A 20,939-nucleotide genomic window follows, 5' to 3' on the forward strand; every position below is an offset into this window, starting at 1 on the left:
GCAGAGACCTCGGGCTCACTCACCTCCCCCTTCTCCATCCCCCATCCCTGGGAGAGCCCCCATCCCATCCTGAGGAGAGAATGCCTGCCCTCCTTACCTGTAGGAACTCCAGAGGAAAGATCAAATGTGCATTCCTGGGAGCAACAAGGTCAGCTTCTTCTATTGCTGGAGAAAGTCAGCCACTTCCAACTCTAAAGCTAACTTCTTTCTCAGCACATGGCTGGAAACTTAGACGTCAGCAAGTAAGGAGGGGGCATTTCTGTACTGTCTCCTCACACCCGTCTACCTCGGATGGCACCATACGGAACTCTGGTGTCCCAAGGAAGGCGACTCCCTGGGCCGGAGTGCTCTCTGGTGGTCATAGTAACTGAAGCTCACGAGGACACACCATCCGTGAGCATTTATCATGAACCAGATGGTAATAAAAATTTCACCCAGGTTATCTACCTAATGCTCATCCTGACTCTACAGAGTCCCACTGCTCTGACATTTTCCCATTTCATAAATGAGGAACCTGATAGAAGCAAGTAGGAGGTCACTTACTCAGAATGACAGAGGAGAGAGGGGATTGGCTGGTCTCCTCCTGGTCATCTATCCCCTTCTAACGCCTTCAGGTAGACAAGAGCCAGAAGTGTTAGAGAGTGGGAATTTTTTAGCACTACTGAGGCCGTGGACTATGCCCCAGATAGAGATGTCAGTGCTGACACCAGGCCAGGCCTTGAGATATGGTCTCATGGCCCCTTCCCATCACGTAGGCCTTCTTTCACAGAACACTGTCAGCTTTCTGAAGAACAGGATGACCCTGTGAATAACATGGTCGTCAATGGCATGATCCTGACGTTGCTTGGGAAAAACTGTTTTGTCTTGAGTTACTTGTTCTGCAAAAACCGGATGTGGTTAATGTGCTTAAAAGCGGTCCTACACAAAGGGTCGCTGCTGCTCTCTGGTCTCCCTGCGTGGAGAATGGCAGAGCAGTCGCCGGGTCTACCGGCCGCCCGGCTAATAAAGGCTCCCTAAATTTTAATTTGGTCTGGGCTCCAGTGGTCATTCACTCGCATCCGCTCCACAACAAGAAGGAAAGGGGGAATTTAAACATAATGAGCAGGAATCGAACCCACTACCTGTTGGTGTACAGGACAACGCTCCAACCAGCTGAGCCACCAGGGGAATGATGTTCCTAAAGATGTTTTTCCTTTAAGAATTTTCTATTCTTAGACGTGATTTCCACCCTTTTAAGATGAAAACAATAGGCATTTGTTCTGGGGACATCCAGGAAGAAAGAGTGTGACCCATAGATCCATGCCAGGAGTTCTTAAAATCTCCCTTCCTGGCGAGCCAGGGTTGCTATGGAGACCGAGTGTGAATTGAAGCCTGGGGACAGGCACAGGGCCCTGGAGAGCACCGCCCTGGGGCCGGGTCCCAGAGGGCACATCTGGGACCTGGTGGCTGACTCACTTCCAACAGAGGTGAGCACAGAGGCTCAGGGCAGGGCAGCCCCAGGCAGTCACCACAGGGCCTGGGGTTCTTGGGCAGCGTCCCTGAGGCTGCTGGGAGGACGGGGCTACGTGGCAGCCCTCTCCATGGGCTGTTTCCCGTTTCCGCGCTCTCTCCCGGGAGAGGGCCTCCCTGCTGAAGCCTCTGCCCCTCTACCTGAGCCCGAAGATACTCCCCACCCGCGTGGTGCCCGGGGGAGGGGGCTGCGGCCTCTGAGTCACACCCCCAACTCTGCCTCTTACGAGCCCCGTGGCCTGGCACCCCTTAATCTCTCAGACCCGATTTCTCATCAGCAAACACAGTATAGAAATCGTTCATACTCAGAGTTGTTAGGAGAGGTAAGTGGACAATTGGCCGCTGAGTACTGAGCACATGGCAAGAGCTCAGAAATGGTGGCTGATGTTCTAGAAACTGTCTCTACAAAGTGAAGAAAGGTGAAGAGCAGCTGTCCGTGCAGCAGGTAGCGGGAGACCACGTGTAAACAACTCCTGCCTCCTCTTAGTTCTGAGCAGGTGCCGGGGACAGGGGCACCACCTCTGTTCCTCCTCGCCCCCTCCCCCCCCCATCCCCTGTGCCATTTCCAGAGAACACAGGAAGGACTGTCCCAGGGGGAATACTCTAAGTATGTAAAGACTCAGACTGAAGCGATTCAGTGAGCCATGGTGCTAACACAGGGCGTGGAGCCTCCTGTTGCATCAGGTGTTACCACCTTGGTTCCCGGACTGTGGGGAGGTCAGAGGTCCCAGGAGAGGGGCAGGGGAGCTGGAGTAGTGAGGAGAGTACTCAGCAGGCTCTGGGCAAGGGTTCTTGACCAACTGGTATGGAAGTGTGTTGACATTTTAAAATCAATATGGCCAAACCACCAGGTACCTATGGACTTATCACCAGTTGAGCTGACCTTCGTGGGATCACCATGAAGAATGCAGGGGACCACAGAATGGATGAAGCCCGTTCCGTCCTTGCAGGGTGAGTGAGTTGGGGAGAAGGGCTTTAGAGCTCAGGAGGCTACTCGAGGGTTAAGTCCTCCCTATCCGTGTCATTCCTTCCTGCCTGCCTTGCTGATGCAGTATGAGAAAGGGTCCCAGAAGATGGACAATCGCAAGTTAAACACCATGGTGAATTCCTGAGGTTAGGGCCAATGCTGATAAAGCCACCGTCCTGGGCTCAGAAGAAGAATACACCGAACCCGATGTTGCAGCCCAACACCAGCCTTTCCTGCCCGGTCATTCAGCCATTCATTCCACTGATATTTGTTAGGCCCACAGAGCCGCCGGGGCGGTCCTGTGGGCTGTGCATACGACAGTGAGCAAGACCAGTAGGGTCTCTCCACACATTGGCTCCGTGTAATAGAGGAGCCAGACATAAAATTACAATAAAGGGTGATAAGAGCTGTGGTGGGAAAAGACAGGGTCGAGGAGGTCAAAGCGGGGCACCTAACCCAGAAGTCTCATTGCTGGAAGTAGTGTCTAAGCAAACAGCTGAAGGCTGAGTGTGAGCTGGCCCGATGGGGAGGCAGAAGAAGTGTAGAGCAATATATGCAAAGACCAGAGGTTGGCTGAGCCATCAGAAGAACAAAACAGATGACATGAACTTTAACACAATCATTTTTATATGTCAAATGTGAAGTGCAATTAATACTAACGCCTAGGCCTGCCTTCTTGCTTAATTAGAGAATGGCTTGGAAAGACGACAATCCCGTAAATCTAAATTCCCAAGCCCAAGGTGCAGGTTGGCAGGGAGAACAAGTTAGAAGGCAGTGGCACAAGGGGCTAACTGTTGGACTTGGGTATCACATAAATTCAGGTTCAAGTCCCAACTCAACCTCTTTATAATCGGGTGACCTTGGGAAGGTCAATTCGACCTCTCTGAGCTGTAATTTTCTTATCTAAAAATGGATAATAATGCTGGAATCTAGTCTGTAGCACAGTAGTGATATTCCAATCAAACAGTATACAAAGTCCTCAGCACAGTAAATGGCATGGGTTCAACTCTTATTAAAAATAAATTTGTGACCCAACCAGGTGTGGCTCAGCGGTTGAGCATCCACCCAAGAACCAGGAGGTCACCGGTTCAATTCCCTGTCAGGGCATATGACCGAGTTTCGGGCTCAGTCCCCAGTAGGGGGGTGTGCAGGAGGCAGCCAATCAGTGATTCTCTCTCATCATTGATGTTTCTATCTCTCTCTCCCTCTCCTTTCCTCTTTGAAATCAATAAAAATATATTTAAATAAATAAATTTGTGGCCCTAGCCAGTTTTGCTTAGTGGATAGAGCATCGGCCTGAGGACTGAAAGGTTCCGGATTCAATTCTGGTCAAGGGCACATGCCGAGGTTGCGGGCTTGATCCCAGTAGAGGGCATGCAGGAGGAAGCCAATCAATGATTCTCTCTCATTGATGTCTCTATCTCTGAAGTAAATAAAAATATATTTTAAAATATATAAATAAATAAATATTCCTTCCTTTAAAATATAAATAAATAAAAATAAATTTGTGGAATCCACCCCCAACCTAAACATTATTTGGTGTCCAAGAATTTCAAATGTTTTTTAGAAAAGAAATCCAAGCTATCTCTCTTGCAGGACGGCCATCCGCAAGGTACATGGAGAATGTACATACCCCGTCTCAGTCTTACAGGCCATACATGAGTTACTTTATTAAATTCTCATGACAGCAATGGAGGTGCCACTGTTTTCCAGGTTTCACAAACTAGGAAACCAAGGCAGAGAGGTTCGGTGACTTGCCTCAGGCCATCACAAACTAAGAGGAAGCAAGAACAGCCTTCAGAAATCCAGAACACGGACAGCACCAAGTGCTGGGAGGATGTGGAGCTCCCATTCACTGCTGGTGGGAAAGCTAAAGGGGACAGCCACTTTGGAAGACAGTTTTTCACAAAACTACACATTCTCTTCCCAAATGAGCCAACAATCGTGCTCCTTTGTGTTTACCCAAAGGCGTTTAAAACTTAACGTCCACACAAAGGCCTGAGCACAGATACTTATACTAGTAACAGCTTTATTCATAATTGCCCAAACTTGGAAGCAACCAAGATGCCCTTCAGTACGTGAATGTATGGCGGGGTCTCTCTTTTCCGCGTCCAGCACGGAAAGAGAATGATCTGGTTCTTTGAGTAGAGGGGCTGGGGATTGAGAAATAAAAGAAAGAGACAAGACACAGAGATAAAAGGAAAAAGCTGGGACCGGGTGGACCGCTGCCCTCTTCTGATGGAGAGACAGTGACCCAGAGCCGATGCAGCATGTTTATTTTATACCCCAAATACCAGGAGGTTTCACCAAAACTTAAGATAAAGGAGCTTGGGTGGGCCCAAGCATTCCCGGTACTAGACTGGATTTACATATCAAAACCCACTCCCCGACACCTGGGCAAAGATAAGAGTCAATGCTGAGAACACATCTGCCTTTTTGGTAAGTTGTGTATCCAAGACTCGGCTTTGCCTGTCGTTTTGGGTTCAGCTGACAATCATTAAGGAAGAATGCCCATGTGCCTACCCAGGCGCTCTCTACGTGAATGGATAAACTTAGTATATCTAGGCCAGTGGTTGGCAAACTCATTAGTCAACAGAGCCAAATATCAATAGTACAACGATTGAAATTTCTTTTGGGAGCCAAATTTTTTAAACTTAAACTTCTTCTAACGCCACTTCTTCTAAATAGACTCACCCAGGCCGTGGTATTTTGTGGAAGAGCCACACTCAAGGGGCCAAAGAGCTGCATGTGGCTCGCGAGCCGCAGTTTGCCAACCATGGATCTAGACAATGGAATAGTATTCAGCGCTAAAAAAGAAATTAGCCATTAAGCTATGATAAGACATGGAGGAAGCACACATGCATTTTACTAAGTGAAAGGAGCCCACTTGAAAAGGCTACACCCTGTGTGATTCCAACTTCATGACACTCTGGGGGGAAAGTATGGAGACAGTAGAAAGATCAGAGGTTCCTGTTAGGGGAAGGGAGAGATGACAGGCAGAGCCGGGGCTTTTCGGGCAGGGAAATACTCTGTGTAATACTGCAGGAGGGGTAATGTCATTATACACTTGTTCACACTCATGGGATGTATAGCGCCAGGAGTGAACCCCAAAGTAAACCATGCACTTTGGGGGATAATGATGGGTCCGTGCAGGTTTGATTGTAACGAATGTACCGCTGTGAATGACAGTAGTAGAAGATGTTGTGTGTGTGTGGCGGGGGGCGGGGGGGGGGGCGGAGGTTATATGGGAACTCTCTGTACTTTCTGCTCTATTTTTTCTGTGAACCTAAAACTTCTCTAAAAAAATAAAATATATTAGTTTTTTTTTTTTTTAAAAAAAAGCACAGGCTTTTAACCCAGGAAGTTTGGCTTCAGAGCACACTAACCCTTTAACCACTATGCTATAGTATCCCCCAACTTCTAATGGAAAGGAAAATCCAACTTTTAATAGAAGTAAAAAAAGAAAAAAATATATGCACATGCAAAGTGAAGCAAGAAGATTGCTGGGTTTTGGAATGTGCTTACAGCTAAGGTTCCCAGCCCTCCCTAATCCTTTCTGGAGGCCAGGCAAGGCTTCAAGGCTGATTAAGCCGACTCCTGCCTCCTGGGTAGTGCTTGGTGAAAAGCACTTGACGTGTGGCATGCGGCCAGCGTCCCCAGGGTCCTTTGGTCTGGAAAACAGCTGTGAGGAATCTGGGGCACGCAGAGCAGAAGGCTTTATCAGCTGGCCTGTCCCTAAGCCGAGGGGGACACTATCTGCTGGTGCAGCTATGCCTCTAGCTGCCCTATTTTTAGAGAAAGGCGTTCTTTCCACGGCTGTGCTTCTGACCAAGGAGCCAGCCAGCTCTGTCCCAAGGCACAGCCTGCGAACATCTAGCCACTCCACTCGTTGGCGTGACTTACGGCTCATTTTCTGTGGGTTTGTGGGCCAACATTCAAAGCGTTTGACCAAAGGATTTATAAAATGATAGCTCGTTCCCCAGCTGGGGTACCCAGTGAGGTATTGCTCTCTGCCCCAGGAAGGAAGACATAAGACATTTCCTGCTCAAACAAGAGCATGCAGCCAGCATGTCAAAGAGGACCACTCACGGTCAGTAAAAAGCCTTTTTGTGGTTGTAAGAAGCAAATACCTGCCCAAAGCAGTTCTGGTCTAATACCTCATGGTGGGAGGAGGAGTTGGGATAGTGAACCAAAAGAATATAGAGTTGGCCCGGTCTGTGTTAGACCCTCCCAAGCCCAAACCAGGAGGCCAGATGGGCCCCAGGAATTGAGAGAAACAGCCCCGAGCTGGCCCACTTGCGCATCCATTAGGACTCCCTGGAATAATCCCAGCCCAGTAGCTGATAATAACAGCAATAACAAAAGAACAATAATAGCAACCATTTTTCAAGCACCTTTTGCATGCAAGATGCTTTAAGCACATTACCTTACAGACCTCAGGACAACCCCTGCAGTGGGTGTTATTATTGCAATTTTGCAGATAGTGAACTGAGGCTCAGAGAAATTGTTAAACTTGCCCTAGTAAATGGCAGAGCTGATAGGCAAACTCAAACTTTTCCAACTCCAAAGCCCATGTATTCTCTTTCCATTTGTCATACTGGCCCCTCTGAGTGTCTCTGGGAGGGGCAAGGGAGTTACACAAAAGGAAGGCTGGGTCAAGGTCTTTACCAACTTAGTGTTCCAGAATTCATACTAAAACAAAACAACATTTTTCTCAAGCACAGCCCCCTCCCCATTTGCCTCACTCCTAACACACATTTGCAGCTGAGTGACACATTTGGCGACACAGAGTCACACAGCGGAAGGTCCCAAGCTTGATGGGAATCCGAGGGACCACCTGGTCCAACCCTCTTGTCTCCAGATGAGGAAAAGGAGAGCCGGAGAAGTTAAACAGCGGGCCCAAGCTCCCACCGCAATTAGAGAAATTCAAACAGATCTTGAGAGTCCGAGTCAGGGACCCTTCTCACAACACACCCCACCCCATCAATATGACTCCATCTGGGCAAGATTCAGCGAAGTGTTCAAACTGAGCCCTGCTGTCGGAAAGGCACCTGAGATAAGGCAATGTCAAACCAATGCCACTCCTTCTCCCAAAGGAGATGGGAGAAACTTTCCAGCCAGAGAGATACACAGGTCATCCTGGACCTCTGGGGAGTCCGTGGTTTGTGGCCTTCCCAAGCCAGATCCACAGTCTGCTCACACCATCACGTAGCTGCTCCTTGGTCATTCTCTCCTCTCCATGCACTTCCTGAGGGGAGCGTCACAGCTATCGACCAGCAAACCTGCACCTGGAGGTCTTCCCTAAACTCCGCCAGGGTCCCTGCTTCTCCAAGATGCGGCCTGCTGACCTGAACTTCGATTAAAGAAACTCTGAAAGGCTAGAGAGGGATGAATGGGCGAGCGTATGGCATCAGTCCATCCCCAGTGTCAATTCACCTCATCCCACTGTCAGCTCAGAGGTGGGTGGGGAATGAGAGGCGACGTCACGAAGAGATGGTGTCACAACCGGGCTGTGGCACAGTTCCCTTCGCTCCTCACGCCACCAGGACCTGAAGGCACACCCGCGTCACCAAGGTAAGCCTCACTGTCCTTGTCCGGTGGCCGCTCACTACTCACCGGGCTTTGTGGTGGCTCATTAGTTTCCAAAGTTATGAGGTTGCTCCATCAATTCCAGGAGGTTCTACATCACCAGTCAGTGGCCTGCCTGGGCAAATATTGGCATTCCTTAAAGACGTGAGGTGGTTTCAAGCAAGTACTGATGAGAGAACGTTTACAATGGCAGGGGAAAGCTGACATGTATTCAGCTCCTACTGTGTTCCAGGCATTTACTGTCATTTAATCCTCACCGTGACATTGTTAATCACCTTCGTTTGACAAATGTCGAAGGACTTTCCAAGAAGTTCAGCAACCTCAGCAAGGCCATACAGGCAGGAAATAGTGGAACTAAAATGCCACCCCAGGTCACCACTTGCCAAGCTGCACCCACCAGATGTTCCCCTGGCAGAAACTGCTGGTTTTCCTTGGAACCTCCCCTTTCTTCCTTGATGCTAGGACCCTGGTTGCATTGAGACATCATCGTGCCCAGCTCCAGGTGTCCCCGGTTTAGTAGGATCTACCATCTGCTGAAATCACCTCCAGCCATTAGGCCTCATGCTCGAGCTGCAGCTCAGAATTTACCTCGATGAACCCATCTTACACACAGCAGTCAGCAAGGCGGCTTCTTATCACTGAGTTATCACTGTGCTCCCGCTGTCCTACAGTTATGCCAGCTCTTGTAGATGGACCTGGGATACCACCGTTTATAGCATCGTTTCCATGGAAAATGCATTATAAGATCCACCCACGCCCTGCGGCCTCCCCTCCCCCAACAAAGCCAACAACTTAGAAAAGACTTAATGAGTCCTTTATAAGATTTATAGTCCATTCAAATTTCACAGGTCCAGACCTGGCCGGTTTTCTCAGTGGTTAGAGCATCAGTCCATGAACTGAAGAGTCCCGGGTTTAGAATCGATTCCAGTCAAGGGCACGTGCCTTGGTTGCAGGCTCAATCCCCAGCCCTGGTCAGGGTGCGTGGGAAGGCAGCCAATCAATTTGCTTCCTCACATCAATGTTTCTCTCTCTGTGTCTCTCCCCTCCCTTCCACTCTCTCTGAAAATCAATGGGAAAATATCCTTAGGTGAGGATTAACAAAACAAAAAAATAATTATTTTTCACAGGTCCAGACCCAAAGCTGCATTTACACTATCAACCCTTTACTTGCCTAGGAGATCTGGGAATATCAAGAATGCCAAAGCACTGAAAGTATGGTTAATATGAGGTATTTCTCTACTATCCAAGCCACTTTATCAAATTGAAAGAAAATTTTCCCTATGGGCTTAGAAGTTATATTTCATTTAGGGGGAAATAACATCATGACTACTCCCTTTTCCCAATGAAAGACAACTTTTATGTGTGAAACTACATATATACTACTAGTATATGTCACATTATATGTACAATCATATATGTAAAACAAGGTTTTTACCCGGGGTACTATCTGTAGCAGTACTAACGAGGGATAATAAATGTGTAGTCTTTCTATATTTCGAACTATCCTTAAGTATTTAAAAATAATTTTCTGTGTGTAAATAAATGCCTGCTTCACTAGCCAATTAGCATCAGCCCCTTTATTCCTGCTGGCTGAGGACCTATCGGGGGCCAGGCACTGAGGCGGAGACCCAACGACCCGACCCCATGGAGGGCTTCCCAGCTGGCCTCGGCCTCCCGGAGATGACAGTCCCGGGAGGATGGGCAGTCAACACATGTTTACAGAGAGAAGTACCGACTGCACATCGTAAAGTCACTAACTCAGTCTGAGGGTCAGGAAATGACCTGAGGTGGGACAGCACGGATGAGCAAGAGGAGAGAGAGGGTGGCGAGTCGGAGGAGCATTCCAGGCGGGGGTGGGAGTGGGGGGAGGGGGCTGCATGTGGGAAGCCCTGAGGAGGAAGGTTGGCATCTTGGGTGACCCAGCAGGAGCCAGAGGAGGAAGCCCATGGTTCCCGGTGCACAGGGCCAGGTCCTGGAGGGTCCTGTATGCCTCACTGAGGAGTCTGGACTCCGTTCTTCATTCTTCGGAATCAGAGGCCCTGCCCCGGCTAGAGGTGGGAGTGATGAAGCTTTGCGTGGCCCCTGCGGCCCCAGGAGGAGGCACTGAAGCTGACAAGTGAGAAATGAATAGAGTGGGGGCAGTGGGAGCGCAATGAAGAAGCCAGGGCTCTTTTTTTTAAATTATTGGGTTTTTTTTACTATATTTTTATTGATATCAGAGAGGAAGGGAGAGGGAGAGAGAGAAAACACATCAATAATGAGAGAGATCGATCGGCTGCCTCCGTACGCCACCCGCTGGGGCTCAAGTCGGGCATGTGCCCTGACCAGGAATCCAACCGTGACCTCCTGGTTCATAGGTCAACGCTCAACCACTGAGCCACACCATCTGGGCAGAGGCCAGTGCTCTTTTCCTGAGCCTCAAGGTCTCAACCCAGGAGCCACGAGCAACGGGAGCGGGAGGGCTGTGAGCACAGAGTCCTTTGGGAGGGAACCTGCCAGGATCTCCCCCGTTCACACGCTCTGGTTTTCCTTAGCTGTCTGCTCACATTTAGGGGCTGCCGTGGAAGTTCAGTGTGTGAGGGCAAAGTTTGTCAACTGGTGTGACCTAACTCCAGGAAGAGCGCCCACCACACCCCGCCCCCGTGCTCTGGTGGAATCACATTCTCTGTGAGGTCAGGTCCCTGCATCTAGAACATAGTGGGGCTCAGTACATACTCAATGTTATTATTAAACCTCTCTGGGCCTCAGTTTTTTCGTCTGAAAATTGGGGATGAAAATATTTCTCTGGCAGGGGTTCTGAGAAGCAGCATCTGTAAAGCACCCGGCACAGCACTCAGTTTCACAGATTACTCACAAATAATGAGTACTAATCATTATCATCATTATCATTTCTAGAGATGACAGCGGGGCAGCGGCTTCATGACCATTTGTGGTCACTACTGGCCACGCTAAATATAGAGGCGAAGCACAGTACCTGTTGAGAGGGCTGGTTATTACAGGACAAACCAACAAGGCAAGGAGAGGACTCAAGATAAAAGCCCTTGACCTTCAATGTGGAAAGTCCCAGGGCTTCAGGGTGACCGAGTAGGACACTGCACCCCCAAATGACTGCAGGACGGCCATCCCCGTGGAATGGTCCTCTTCGCTCTGTTCAGTAAAGGCAGCCCAGGAGGTGAAAGGGTATGCCAAGCCTCCCCCCAAAACTCAGACACTATCCAGACCAGAGGGCAGGCAAGCTAATGGATTGTTACTTTGGGACTACAGCTTTTAAATTTAAAGGGGATGGCCCTAGCTGGTTTGGCTCAGTGGATAGAGCGTCGGCCTGCGGACTGAAAGGTCCCAGGTTCGATTCCGGTCAAGGGCATGTACCTTGGTTGTGGGCACATCTCCAGTAGGGGATGTGCAGGAGGCAGCTGATCGATGTTTCTCTCTCATCATTGATGTTTCTATCTCTCTCTCCCTCTCCCTTCCTCTCTGTAAAAAATAAAAAATAAAAAAAATTTAAAGGGGATGGCCCTAGCTGGTGTGGCTAAATGGGTAGAGCATCAGCCTGCGGACTGAAGGGTCCCAGGTTCCATTCTGGTCAAGGGCACATGCCTGGGTTGCGGGCTCGATCCCCACTAGGGGGCATGCAGGAGGCAGCCGATCGATGATTCTCTCTCATCATTGATGTTTCTATCTCTCTCTCCCTCTCCCTTCCTCTCTGAAATCAATAAAAATATTTAATAATAATAATAATAATAAATTTAAAGGGGATGTATGTCAATAGTTCTTTAAAAAGTCAAATAGTACAAGAAGAAATAGAAAAGTCAGCATTCCTATCACCCCCAAACCATAAGGCAGATTCCCCAGAGATAATCACTGTTATTGTTTAGATAACTTTATGCATATACAAGAACATATGCATATTTTTACAGATAGGATTATAAAAAACTGTTCTGAAACTCGCCCCCCACTTTATCCTGAATATCTTTGCATATCAATATATGTAGTTTTACCTACTTATTTTTGATAACTGCTCTATTAAGATGCGATAAGCCACCAGATCTGGAGGGCTTAACATAATTGATGTTTATTTCTCACTTACCTAAGTCCAATTGGTGGTAGTAGTGTTTGGGGAGCAGGAGGTGTCCTGATCCTGGCGTTTATTCAGGGGTCCAGGATGACTAAGGCGCTGCCAGCTTCCACATGTGACTTCCACATACTTGGTGGCTCCTAAGGTCACCCTGGGTGTCGGTGCTCAGGAAGCAGAAGGGGACAGTGGGAGGAAGGTTAGGTCTGTTTTAAACGAGGCAGGCCCTGAGTGACGTGTATCACTTCTGCCCACACTCCACGGCCAGAATTAGACTCCCTCCCTGCCCTCGGCTGGTGCTAGAAGATGTCGCAGCGGGACAGCTGCTTCCGACAACTCCGCACCACAGCAGGGAAGCATGAGCCTGGGGTGGGCCGTGAGCGCACCTGCCGCAGAGGCCCTGTCTGTCGGGATACACTCTCAGTTACATAAGCTGTTGGAGGCTGGCGTTCTTTCCTCCTCTTTTCTCTGCTTTTCTACTTGTCTTTTGTCATAGGCATTTTTTTTAACCTTTTAAAACTATGTCTTTATTAGTCATTTACTTTGTTATATAAGTAAAAATACTCTCTGTTATAGAGGTTTCATAGAGACACAGCATGGAGCAGACTAAGTGTAGGGGAAAACAATATAGACTTACCTCATTCAAATAAATGCAGCACAGTATTCCACAGATGAACTGTCATTTAGTCAACTATGCCCCTACTAATAGTCAGATGTGTTCCAGTTTTTTTATTATTGCAACCATAGTGAAATAAGCAAAAAAATATATATATATGTTTATATAAATATAAATATGTTTATATAAATATAAATATATATGTTTATATAAATATAAATATATATATTATATAGATATAAATATATAAATATATATGTTTATATAAATATAAATATATATACATATATATTTATACACTGGTATTTTTATTTTTATAAGAGTCTTCCAAGTCAACATGTAGGGAAGTGTTGTGTGTGTGTTTTATTTTTATTTGTTATTTTAATTTTTATTGGATTTATTGAAGTGACATTGGTTAATAAACGTATATAGGTTTCAGGTGTCAAAGGCATTTTTAAAGTGTGGAAAACTATTACCTGGTAAGAGTGAAGAATAAGAAAATGGACACCTGTAGAGTATGTACAATGGTCAGAATTGGTGGGGTAGGGAGGAGACACCATCCATGAAAAGCCTTAAGAGGATACGTGTCTTTGACCCAGAAACACTTGTAAGGATGTTTCTTTTTTTTTTTTTTAAACTTTTTTATTTATTGATATCAGAGAGGAAGGGAGAGGGAGAGAGAGAGAGAAACATCAATGATGAGAGAGAATCATTGATCGGCTGCCTCCTGCAAGCCCCCTACTGGGGATTGAGCCCGCAACCCGGGCATGTGCCCTTGACTGGAATCGAACCTGGGACCCTTCAGTCCGCAGGCCGATGCTCTATCCACCGAGCCAAACCAGCTAGGGCTGTAAGGATGTTTCTTAAAGAAATGAGTGGATTACTGCTCACATGGTACTTATGAGGATATTTATAACAGTAACATGCTGTAAGCCTCGATACCCAATGATAGAGACCTGTCTAAATTACAGCGTATCCGCACTGGGACCCACGTGGCTCAATGGTTGAGTGTCGACCCAGGAACCAGGATATCACAGTCCAATTCCAGGTCAGGGCACATGCCTGGGTTACAGGCTTGATCCCCAGTAGGGGACATGCAGAATGATTCTCTCTCATCATTGATGTTTCTCTCTCTCTCCTTCTCCCTTCCTCTCTGAAGTCACTAAAAACATATTTACCGTATTTATTTTTAATTACATCCATATTTTTTTTAAATGTACATCCATATGATGGACTCTGCAGGTGTTTATAATTGTATAGGTAACCTGCAAACATAAATATATGTCCACAGGTTATGATAAAACATAATACTCCTGAACAGGATAATTATTTATTTATTTATTTATTTATTATTATTATTTTTATTTTATTTTTTAAATATATTTTATTGATTTTTTACAGAGAGGAAGGGAGAGGGATAGAGAGCTAGAAACATCGATGAGAGAGAAACATCGACCAGCTGCCTCCTGCACACCCCCTACCAGGGGTGTGCCCGCAACCAATGTACATGCCCTTGACCGGAATCGAACCCGGGACCTTTCAGTCCGCAGACCGATGCTCTATGAACAGGATAATTTTTTAAAACAAACTGATTACTTGTAAGAAAAAGACTGGAGGACAATTATTAAATTGTTTACAGTATTTATCCTTGAGTCGTATGACTATGGGTGTTTTCCACTTTCTTCTTTTACAACCTTTATGTAATGCCTCACTGTTTTATCATTAGAAAAAAAACAGTGCAGCTATTTTCAGCTTGAAACAAACAAATTTTAAAAATGCAGATAAAAGAGATGGGGGTGTAAGGGATTGAAAGCGAGCATGTGCGGCAGACCTGGGCTCCGGGACCGGGCCTGTCTGTTGGGCCTGTCACCCGACACTCAGGTTGCTATCAGAAGCACTTTCCTCTGTTGAAGTGACTGGCTGCTGTCACGCCACCCCCTCCCCCTGGGTTATAAGGGGAGGGGAGGGCAGGCCTCTGGGCAGTGGGCAGCAGCCCCATCGGTTGGTGGGCCGGGGCTCGCCATGCCTCCAGCCTCCGCATGGGGAACACCGTCAGGGCCCTCGTGGCCTTCATCCCTGCTGACCGCTGCCAGAACTTCGTGGTCAGAGACCTCCGGGAGATGCCGCTGGACAAGATGGTGGATCTGAGTGGGAGCCAGCTCCGCCGCCTCCCGGTGCACGTGTGCTCCTTCCGGGAGCTGGTCAAGCTCTACCTGAGCGACAACCACCTCAGCAGCCTGCCTCTGGAGCTGGGGCAGCTACAGAACCTGCAGATCCTGGCCCTGGATTTCAACAACTTCAAGGCGCTGCCCCAGGTGGTGTGCACTTTGAAACAGCTCTGCATCCTCTACCTGGGCAACAACAAGCTCTGCGATCTCCCCAGTGAACTGAGCCTGCTCCAGAACCTGCGGACCCTGTGGGTCGAGGCCAACTGCCTCACCCAGCTGCCAGATGTGGTCTGTGAGCTCAGCCTCCTGAAGACTCTGCATGCCGGCTCCAACGCCCTGCGTCTGCTGCCAGGCCAGCTGCGGCGCCTCCGGGAGCTGAGAACCATCTGGCTCTCGGGCAACCTGCTGAGCGATTTCCCCCCGGTGTTGCTTCACATGCCCTTCCTGGAGGTGATCGATGTGGACCGGAACAACATCTGCTACTTCCCCAGCCTGGCCCACCTGTCAAGTCTGAAGCTGGTTATCTATGACCACAATCCCTGCAGGAATGCCCCCAAGGTGGCCAAAGGCGTGCGCCGCGTGGGAAGATGGGCAGAGGAGACACCAGAGCCTGACCACAGGAAAGCCAGGCGCTATGCTTTGGCTGAGGGAAGCCAGGAGGCACCCGCCCCACCTCCTCCACTTCCTCCTACCAACTCCTGAGGAGCTTCAGTGGTAGGTCAATGCCAGGAAGCCAGCTGGCATCTCCCGGAGACCTCTCCCGTGGAGCGCAAGAGTGCTCTGGGACGTTTAGGGCATCTCCGCCAGCAGGAGCCCATGGAGTCAGACGAAATCCCTAAATCACACCAAGAAGAAAAACATTCTGGCAAATCTCTCTCCCGGAGGGCAGCATGACAACTTCCTTGCCGGAAAACCAGTCTTTCCAAGTAGGTATTTTGAAACAGTGAAGAGCAAGGACTGGGGCACTGGGGCCTCTTCCGCTCTTCAGAGTGGCTGGTCACGAGGCTGTGAGCACCTCAGATAAGGACTTTGTAAAGAACTTAACTCAAAGGACTGTCTCCAGCCCTTCACACATGTATTTTCTTACTGAGTGACCACAAATGGTATGAAAAGATTACTAATTCAGGCCACTTCAAAAGGACATTTCTACCTAGTCAGTCACTCACTCACAGAAAGACCTTGCTGTTGCAAAGGCTGCCACCTTAAACTTGACAGTGGTTCATGCAGACTTGGCTCATTTTCCCTAAAAGGTTTGACCCAAGGTCTGCTCTAAACTGTTTCCTGTCGCGGACAATGCTAGAAGTCCTGTAGGAAGTGGAACCTCTCTATGGCAATGTGGTCTCATTAAAATCAAGCCTAGTTGTAACCCTGGCCGCCTCTGTGGAGCAGAGCCCTGCTGTTTCCCTGCCATGGAGGGAAACCACATCTCCAGAATCGTACCAGGTTAAAGGTAGTAGGTGGGGAAATCTGTTCACTTGAAACAAGCACTTGGGAATCTGAATTGCAGGTTGTGGTAAAGAGGAAGCTTTTGCCTCTTTAGCCTCACGTACCTCTGATCTGTTTTGATTTTTGTAGATAGGGTCCTTTTGATGATCAGTGTACAAACGTAGGAATTTTGGACATTTTTAAGTATGTAAATTGTGACCTTCCCATGGATACTTTAAAGAAACTGCTCATTTCATTTATTTGAAACAGGGGGAAGTTGTTCTATTGATGTTTGTACAGACTTCAGCTTGTCAGTAATGTATCTCAATTTTAATGACTCCTTGCTGTTGGGCTAAAGCTCATGAGAGTAAAATGTTCCTTTGCTACTTGGGGCAGAGGGGAAAGAAACTGCTATCCGTGGCTGATTTGATAACACAGTTCTTTATGTAAAAGAATGATAGAAATTCTTTAAACTTTTTCATCAATCAAGGACACTAAAAATGTCATCTTAACTAAAACATACTATATAGCTTTTTGCCATAAAAGCATCTTAACCCATCCAAGTTTGCCTCTCAAATGACATTACACAGCAGACTATTTTCATTTTTCCTACCACAAATATTTCTTGGTAAGCCAGACAAAGTTTCATATCACATAGTCTTCCTATCACCACTCCCAGTCTGTAGAGTACTTGCAACCTATTGATTAAACTTTAATCATTAAATGTAATAGGTCACCAAACATTCAACTCCTTTAGTAATGAGCCCAGATTTCCATTAGACAGATAGTATTTACAGTCTATTTACTCATTCCTAATGACTGAAACTAAGCTATACTCAGTTCATGCTAGAAACTTTCTGCCAACAGGCAGCCTTATGATCAAAGTTTTGACTTTTTAAAAATATGGTTTTATTGATTTCAAAGAAAGGGAGAGGAAGTTAGCAACATCAATGATGAGAGAGAATCATCGATCAGCCACCTCCTATACACCCCACCCCCTACTGTGAACAAGCCCGAAACCTGGGCATGTGCCCTGACCAGGATTCAAACTGTCATGGGTCGTAGGTTGACGCTCAATCACTGAGCTACACCAGCCAGGCTGGACTTTCTTTAATGCTCACCTGAGGGATTTTTTTTAGAGAGAAACATCGATGTGAGAAACATCCATTGGCTTTCTCCTTCACTTGACCTGACCAAGAATCAAACCCAAAACCTTTTGGTGTACAGGACGACGCTCCTTGTTTTGGCTTTGAGTTTCTTTTGACCCTGTCTTCCCCTCCCAAGATTAACAGCTCACCTTTTCCAGTGTAGCCCCATGACCTGCGGCTATAAGCCATAAGACAAAGAAAAGCCACATGACCTATACAGAGGTTCCATATAATGAGCTACCCAGTCTGCATCAAATGTTAAGTTATAAACATTTGCACACAAACTTTTTTCTTTTAAAATAATACATAATAAACATTTCTCAAACAATATAAGAAACCACCACTGATTTTGCTGTGTTTCACTATAGGGTTTCAATCAATTTTAATAATTGATTAACTACGTAAATGCATATTTCCATTTCCATTACTCTTTTTCTTGAAATTCTGACACAATTAGAAAGTTAAAGAGCGGAAAATGTTGAAGCACCAAATATAACTTTACTTATGATTTTAAAAGTCCTGAACCTTAAAGTGTTATGCATCAGAGGAAAATCTCTTCCAGAAGTTTGTACAGAATTTTAGCTTCCATAAATATGAGTGATGCCAACCAAAATCTTTTATATGCATTCTAGGGAAATGAGCCAATTTTTTTTTTGTCCTAAAATGTAACATCATGTAATTTCACATTTAAAAAGTGGACTTGTGGCCTAATAGTCATCTAGACTCAAATTTTAACTGAAAGCGCAGTGTGGTTATGATGATTAAGAGCATGGCCTTCAAACTACCTGAGGTCAAATCCCATGCTTGCCATTTACTGGTCAGTTACCATCTGTGTACCTCAGTTTTCTCATCAGTAAATGGTTAAGTTCCTACCACTCAGGTACTACAAGGATTAAACTAATTACTGTGTATGAAGTGCACAGAAAAGTGCCTGGCAGGCGACAGTTGATGTTTACATACCACATTCTTATGCCATGCAGCACAATACTTATATTTACCCTACTATTATAGTTCCTTGCTTGAAGAAAAAAAACATAAATGCCATAGAAAACTTTTCTTTTTTCAATAAAATTTTCAACAACAGTATCTGTAGTCTTGAATATGAAAAATATAACTGCCATTTGGTCAAATGCTTCTGGCTTATCTAAATAGGAAAACACAGATGTAATTACCAAAGACTTCACTTTTAAATTTCTAAATGAACATAGTTGGCCCTTTCCCTATTTATTCTAGAATCAATAATATCAACAAAGTACAGTTAAGTCCTCACATAACATCGAGAGGTTCTACAACTTTAAGCAAAAGGACATATAACAAAACCAATTTTACCACAGGCTGATATAAACAGGAGTTAAGTTCCTACAGCATCTTATCAACATAAAAATTGAAGAGAGCATATGAGGAACTGCTGTACTTGAAAACCTGAGGCTATTCCTTGGCACTAAACCCTGTGTGTCTTGAGGGGAAGGAGGCCTCAGACTAAAGACATGGGTGTGTATCTGCTAGACACTTTACTCTCTGGCTTTTATCACTGTAAGAGAAATATGCATACACCTTTATAATCTCACTAGTAGCCCGTTTGCACGAAGATTCGTGCAATAGACCTTCATTCACCTGGCTGCCTGCACCAGTTTTCTGCCCGCACCGGGGACCCAGGCCTTGGCTGTGGCCACCGCCTTCTGCCTTCTTTCAGGGTCCGGGCTTGGCCCTGGGCGGTGGCCTTGGGCTCGGCTGCACCCAGCGTCCCTGCTACCAATCGCAGGAGCCGACCCCCAGTGGTCTCCTGCAATCGGCACAGGCACCCCGCTGGCGCCCAAGGCCGGGAAAGCCTCGGGCGGCTTTCCCGGCCTTGGGCTCCGTCACACCCCCAACGTCCCTGCAACGGTTTCCTGGTGGGCGTGGCTTGGTTGGTGGGCGTGGCTTGGGCGTAGCGAAGGTGTGGTCAATTTGCATATTTGTCTATTATAAGGTAAGATTACCATAGAAAGGGTATTAACACTATTAAAAAACAATTAAGTTTATGTTTTTTCCTCCTGGACTATCTCTGAACAGGAAACAAGTGATATTATCTGTGAATCTCCAGTGCCTAGTACAATTCTACCAAGTTACCTGAATTTTGGAGATATTATCAGGCACCCAACCCACAGGCATGGTATGTACTATCCTCAGGGTCTTGGGTTAATTCATATAACTTTTTCAATACCCATATGTACTGTATAGCTCACAATTTAAAAATGAAGTTGTGAAATCAGGTTTGCCTTATTCTTCATATTGAGAAGCTGGAATGTTCTATAGTAATTCTAATTTTATTTATTTTTTAATATATTTTTATTGATTTCAGAGAGGAAGGGAGAAACATCAATGATGAGATGTCTCCTGCATGCCCCCCAACTGGGGATCGAGACCGCAACCTGGGAATGTGCCCTTGACCAAAATCGAACCCAGGACCAACACTCTATTCACTGAGCCAAACTGGCCAGGGCAGTAATTCTAATTTTAAAAAGATTAAGTCCTCTTTACACTTCTATGAATGTTCTAATACACTACACTAGGTATAAGACAAGGCAGACTTTAGAAAATAATTCTATACAGAGTATTCTGTTAACTCTTATCAGTCAGGGTCCTGGCAAAAAAATTCATTCCCCCCGCATATGGTTTACATGGGGAGACTTTAATACAGAACTATTACTGAGTAGGATTAAGGGAGGGAAAAACCAATACTGAGGTGGTAATACTGATACACAGAAACAAGAGCAACAGCAGCAGCTGTCATGACCTGTACGGCTAACTGAAAAGGGAACAGAAATGTTACCCAAATCCAGTAAGAGCTGAGAGCCATAAGAGGGGCTGCCCTGTGAAGCAATTACTGGTATGTCTCAGAGATGCAGCCACATCCAGAGACAAAGTGTAAGAACAGGAGGAAAATAGTGATTCCTTCTCCTGCCATTGCCTCCTGAGTTAAATCACAGGAAACCAGCCCACAGAGAATTGTGAAGCAGTCATCCTGGGAAAGCCCCATGGCGTCCAAGCAGGCCAAGAATGGACCCTGGCTTGAGGAGAGCTCAAAAGAGAATAATCAGCACACATTCTCCTGCAAATAAAACCCTGAAGGCTACTAGATTTTAAAATCCTGAGCATTTAGACAATTTCCTATGCAGTGATTATTAATGTACATTCCATGTTACAGAAGTCTTGTGAAAATAAAGATCACTGTTTCCACATTTTCTGTTTGTGAGTTAACAGAAACTCTATTCTAAAACTCATAGAAATTAGAAGGGCCTAGGTTAGAACTTCACCTCCTTGTTAACTTGGGTCCTAATGGGTTTGGCTCAGTGGATAGAGCTTCAGCCTGCAGACTCAAGGGTCCCAGGTTTGATTCTGGCCAAGGGCTTGATCCCCAGTAGGGGTTGTGCAGAAGGCAGTTGATTGATGTTTCTAACTCTCT

General features: G+C 46.5%; 1 protein-coding gene across 1 annotated transcript; it reads left to right on the forward strand.

Annotated features, from left to right (window-relative positions):
* Positions 1-14,792: 14,792 nt before the first annotated feature.
* Positions 14,793-15,623, forward strand: LRRC10 (leucine rich repeat containing 10). Its single transcript, XM_008155565.3, has one exon. It carries the CDS (start codon positions 14,793-14,795, stop codon positions 15,621-15,623), a length of 831 nt encoding a protein of 276 aa, XP_008153787.2.
* The last annotated feature ends 5,316 nt before the right edge of the window (positions 15,624-20,939 follow it).

The sequence above is a fragment of the Eptesicus fuscus genome, chromosome 7, assembly GCF_027574615.1.
Source record: "Eptesicus fuscus isolate TK198812 chromosome 7, DD_ASM_mEF_20220401, whole genome shotgun sequence".
Lineage (NCBI taxonomy): Eukaryota > Metazoa > Chordata > Mammalia > Chiroptera > Vespertilionidae > Eptesicus > Eptesicus fuscus.